This window comes from Oryx dammah, unplaced genomic scaffold, assembly GCF_014754425.2.
Source record: "Oryx dammah isolate SB20612 unplaced genomic scaffold, SCBI_Odam_1.1 HiC_scaffold_27, whole genome shotgun sequence".
In the NCBI taxonomy this organism is placed as follows: domain Eukaryota; kingdom Metazoa; phylum Chordata; class Mammalia; order Artiodactyla; family Bovidae; genus Oryx; species Oryx dammah.
In genome coordinates, this window is record NW_024070211.1 from 3,919,022 (window position 1) to 3,924,134 (window position 5,113).

Below are 5,113 nucleotides of genomic sequence, written 5' to 3' on the forward strand. Positions count from 1 at the left end.
GACAGAGACCTACCTTCTGAAAGAATCTTTTCCTTTGGCTCATACCCCTCTTGGCAAATTGCTGCTGCGCAGAGGGTGGGCCCAGCCCCTAACTTTCCAGAGCGGGGCTCCCCAGTGCCTAAAGGTCATCAGCTCTGAGCCCTGGGATTCTCTGGGGTCAGGAGGGACGAGGGCCCGGTTTGGGAACAGAGTCTCGCCCCTGGGAAGATCAAGCTGGCACGCCCCCTGGCATCCTGAAGGCCCCCTCAGCTCCACTTGGCCTGCCATTCCTGATGACTACAGATACAACTCCGCTGGTTCCCTCGATGCTCTGGGCCTCCACTTCCTGAGAAGCAGAATGAGCCATCCACCTCACTCCTGCAGGCCCTCTGGAGCCCCTCTTCCTCCCGGCTCCCCCCAGGCCTGTCTTACCTGATGTCTGAGTCACACTCAGGCTCCTGCCACCAAGAGCTGTGTTGTGACTCCCTGGCAGACAGTTTTACAACAAACACATTAAAAGCTCCCCGCGCTGGAACTCCTGGATGCCAAACAGCCCAGGAGGAAAAAAACCAAAACTCTCCCGGCCTTTCTTCAGCCAAAATCTTTCTCCGAACCCCTCCTCCCCTAAGGGCCTGCTCCACTGTCATTAACTGTCCTGAGTCCAACAAGAGGCTGAGAATTTTTTTTCATAAGGAGACTTTTTGAGCGGCAGTTGAAGGAGGGCCGGAGTCTGGGAAGCCTGAGACAATGGAATCGGGCTGTGGGCCTCGGAGGACCAGGCTCTTCCCTCCAGAAAGGACCTGGGGACTCGGGAAGGCGAAGGTGCCAGGCAAAGAGCACAGCTACCCCTCAGTCCTGCCTTTGAGGAGGGGTGGCCCATGATGGATGGTCTGGGCATCTCATGCTGAGTGCTGCTGTGCAGTGGGTGCTGTGTTTCATCCTCCGTCAACCTTTGACGTGGGAGCTGCATTACCCCCATTAAACAGATATGAAAACTGAGGCTTCAAGAAGTGAAGTGTGTGTTAGTCACTCAGTCGTGTCCGATTGTTTGCGACCCCATGGACTGTAGCCTGCCAGGCTCCATGGGATTTTCCAGGGAACCCTGGAGCGGGTTGCCATTCCATTCTCCAGGGGATCTTCCCAACCCAGGGGTCAAACCCGGCCTGGATCTCCTGCATTGCAGGCAGATTCTTTACTGTCTGAACCACCAAAAATGAATAGACTTGCTCAAATGCCTAGAGCTAGGAAGTGAAGGAGCTGGGATTTGAATCCAAGTCTGCCCGCCTCCAAACTTTGCCTTTCACAAGACTGACTCCCTGCCAACCAACACACCCCACCAGGGAAGACTTAGGGAAGCAGGGAGAGCCCAGTACAAATCCAAATTGGATACACTTGCCCTTAGGGGACGGCCTTGCCAATCCAGCTTGTCTTTTCTATCATTTGAGCCCAACCCACAGTGGCCTCCACATCGTCTTTTTGCCTCTCCAACCAAAGCTACTGTCCCCTCCTCCCTTCTCCAGCCAGCAGAGACAAAAAGCATGTCCCCCCCTTCCCTCCCAACCAAAGCTGAGAAAAGAGAGCAGTGAGACACAGGAACAGTTCTTTTATTGTACATTGGAGAAATAGCCCTGTGTGCTGGTTAAAGGTGCAACATACAGAATATTGAATTAAGAAAAGAGGGGACAACAGGGTAGGGTAAGGAAGAAACCTCTTGAGGTCCAAAGTTGCAACAACAACAACAAAAAAATGGTAGAAGATTTCCTCACGCAAGAGGCATTTTTGCAAATACCATGCAAAACAGGCAGCTGGTGTGCCTTAAGAGAACCCCTATAAATAACAGAAAAAGACACTCCAAGCATTCCTTCACATGGACTCAGAGCACAGGGAAAAGAAAAGAAACCAAAATGCCTTTTGGCATTTCAAGATATTTGGCACTCTTGTGATTACATTTTTTTTACAGTCCATTAAAGAGAATAAACTGACACAATATTAGAGAAAAAAACAGGCTGCTCACACAACAGACTGCAGGGAGAGGTTAGAAAAAGCTCAAGCATTTTTTTTCTTTGCTTTTTTTTTTTTTTTCCTGACATATAAAATGTGTTCATTTGCATTAACTTGGGCAAACAGCTTGTAGCAACAAAGAAACACAAGCTTTACAATTCATTTTAAAATAAAGCAAGGATTCCTTCTATGCATGATTCCTTAGAAAAGTTCTCTTCTTGTTTTAAACACCCTCTTGATAACTTCAAAAGATGACCAAAATAGGATGGAATATCTATAGAGATATTTTCTGATTTGTTTTGTACATCCAAAGATAACAACATTAAAAAAAATAACCGAACAGCATTTCACATCCAAGTGCACAGAATCATTTTTGCAAGATTAAATAATGTAAACATTGGGAACAGCCAAATCAGTGAAGAATGCCAACACCTCAAAACACCCGGTGTTGCTTCATTATTTAAGTGGTTCAAAATCCAGATCTATAATTGCGCAATATTCACTGTATATAAAATGAAATGGATATTAACTTTGACAAATAGCTGCAACTGAGACTTCTTTTTATTTCTTTACATGTGTGTATATAGTGATTTCTTTAATTTTTAAAAATTTTTTTTTTCATTTTTATTTTTGCAAAGGAGCCCAGAGCCTTCTCCTTCTCGCCTCATCTGTCTCCCGGCCTGACACGGATACAGGTTGTTGATTTCCTCGCGGGTAGCAAGCTAGTAATCAATTTCAAAGTGCTTTCTCTTTTCATGCTCTTTTTGCCAATAACTGTTAACCGCCGGTCTCACTCTTATTCTCTCCCTTAACTCATTGTCTTTGGGGGAGTTAGACACCAGGAGGTGCCTTGTCTGTCATATTTTTCAGCACGTCATCAATCCTATCATCTTCAATAACAACTGCAAAAAAATGGGGAGAAAAGCAGAAGTGAGCGCTCTTATTTGGGCCTAGCGGGAGCGGTCTCTGACAGGCAGCGACGGAGGGAAAGAGAGGGAGGGGGCTCCACGCTCGCCGAACAGCCCCATCCTCCTCGCCTCAGCCAGGGGTCCCTCTCTGGCTTTCGTCTGACCCACCTCCACCCCGAGGCTGCGTCCCAGCACGGTTCTGAGAACAGGAAGCTGAAAGGGCACAAAACCCGAAGCCCTGCCTGCAGCCCGGGCGCGCACCGGCCTGGTTTTCACCCCACGGCATCCCCACCGCCACTCATCCTGGAGGGCGCATCTCTTTCGAAAGAAGGTTCTGGGGTCAGAGAGGGGGCTGGGACCCTTCCCGGTGCCCCGAGCACCGCGCGGGGGCAGCCAAGGCGGGGGCGGGGGGGTTGGTGTTCAGAGGTGCGCGAGCCAGCGGGGACGTCAGGGGGCCGATCACACAGCGTGCAGCCCGTCGGGGGGTTCAGGCTTCGCTGGGGCCAGCCCCCCGCCCCTCCGCGCTGCCTGCGGGCGGACTTGGCCTGTCCGCACTCGAGGCTCCAGAGGTCGGAGCCTCTCTCCTCTGCCGGCCGGGGGCTCGCCCGCCTCTCCGCATCCACCTCTCTCTCCATCTCTGCCTAGCCTGCCCCATCCTCGGTCTCTCCATCATCTCCCAGTGCGACGGTCACCTGTCGAGGTCTCCAGGCCTCTCTGTGTGTGTCCGGGGTGTCGGTCGCCCTCATTGTTTCAGCGGCTCCTGCGTCCCCGCTAGACTCGCGTCCCCGTCTCGCGGTCTCCCCGGCTCCGGCTCGCTCTCTCCCGAGCTTTGTCTCGGGCTCTGCTCTTCCCGGCCTCCCCCTGCCTCCGCCCGCGGCTTCCCTCCCTGTCTCTGTGCCTCAGTCTCTCCCGGCGACCGTCGGTCTCCCTCTTGGTCCCCGCGCCTCTGGAGCTCCTCTTGGAGCCTCGCCGAGTCCCCGTCTCTCCCGGGCTTTTCCAGCTCCCGCGCCGAGCCCCCGGGCTCCGCACACACCCTCCCCCTGCCAAGTAACAATGAAAAGCCCCTGCGATCCGAAAGCCCCTCGTATTCCCCGCAGGAACCGGGCCTCCCCCCGCAGTCCCCATGCCGCCCCCTGGGGAGCCCCAGGACCCCCCCCCAAAACACACACACACACGGGTTGTAGATGAAGTACAGCTGCAATTACATTGCGCAAAAGGGGCGCAAAAGGGGGAAAGGAATAGAAATCAGAAAGCAAACTTTGGCTCGGGCAGGGACCTGGGAAAACCTTTCTGCCCCCTGCGGCAGCGAGTGGCCGCCACGCCCCCTGGGTGACCCCAAACGCGGGTCGGGCTGAGGGGGAGGGGTTCCCAAGGCCAGCCGGAGCTGAACCCGCAGTGCGGGATCCCCCAGCCCCCACTCCCCGCAATTCTGCGCGACGAGATTTTAGTGGGTCGGAACGGTCCCCCGGGTGCCGGAGACCCTAGCGAACCGCCACCAGGCCGGGGTGCCCGAGGAACGGGTATCGGGGAGTGGGGCGCGAACTCACCCCGCTTGCTCCGACCGATTTGGCCCAGCTTGGGCGGCCGCTTGTTCTGCCCGGCGCCGAAGAAGTTGTTGGTGTCCTGCAGGCGGCAGGAGAAGACCTGGCCCACGTCGCCGCCGTCGCCGTAGGGGCTCAGCTTCTCGTCGCCGTAGGGCAGCACCTCCGACATGGTCGCGTCCGGGGGCTCCGCGGCGGCACCTCCTCCGCCCGCGTCCCCGCCCGCGGCGGACAGGGTCAGCGGCGCTGGGGCCGGGGCAGGCCGGCCGGGGACGGCCCGCGAGCTGCGGCGGCGGCGGCGGCGCCGGCGAGAGGCCCGGGGCGGCGGTGGGGTGGTGGTGGGGTGGGGGCGCCGCTGGATCGGGAGCGCGCGGCCGGCCCGAGCGACCCCGCCAGCGCCCGCGGCTGCGCTGCGCTGCGCTCCGGCTCGGCGCGCCGGGGAATGCTGCTCCGGGAGAGGCGAGCGGGACTCACATCCTCAGCGCGCTCGGGCGCGGGGCTGCTGCCGGGCCGGGTGGGGCCGAGAGCCGGAGGCGGGGGTGAGGCTGTGCCGGCGAGCCCCGAGGGCGCGGGGCCGAGGAGGGCGCACCCCGGGGAGCCGGGCGGGCCGGTCCTGCGGCGGCGGCGGCGCCGGTTCGGGGAGGCTGACTGGGGAGCTGCGAGCGGCGGGGCTGCGAGGGGCGG

General features: G+C 57.3%; 1 protein-coding gene across 1 annotated transcript; it reads right to left on the bottom strand.

Annotated features, from left to right (window-relative positions):
* Positions 1-1,562: 1,562 nt before the first annotated feature.
* CAMK2N1 (calcium/calmodulin dependent protein kinase II inhibitor 1) lies at positions 1,563-4,741 on the bottom strand. The gene is made up of 2 exons (XM_040229466.1): positions 4,436-4,741; positions 1,563-2,882 (listed from the first exon to the last, which is right to left on the bottom strand). Exons 1-2 carry the CDS (start codon positions 4,599-4,601, stop codon positions 2,812-2,814), a joined length of 237 nt encoding a protein of 78 aa, XP_040085400.1. The 5' UTR covers positions 4,602-4,741; the 3' UTR covers positions 1,563-2,811.
* Between the last annotated feature and the right edge of the window lie 372 nt (positions 4,742-5,113).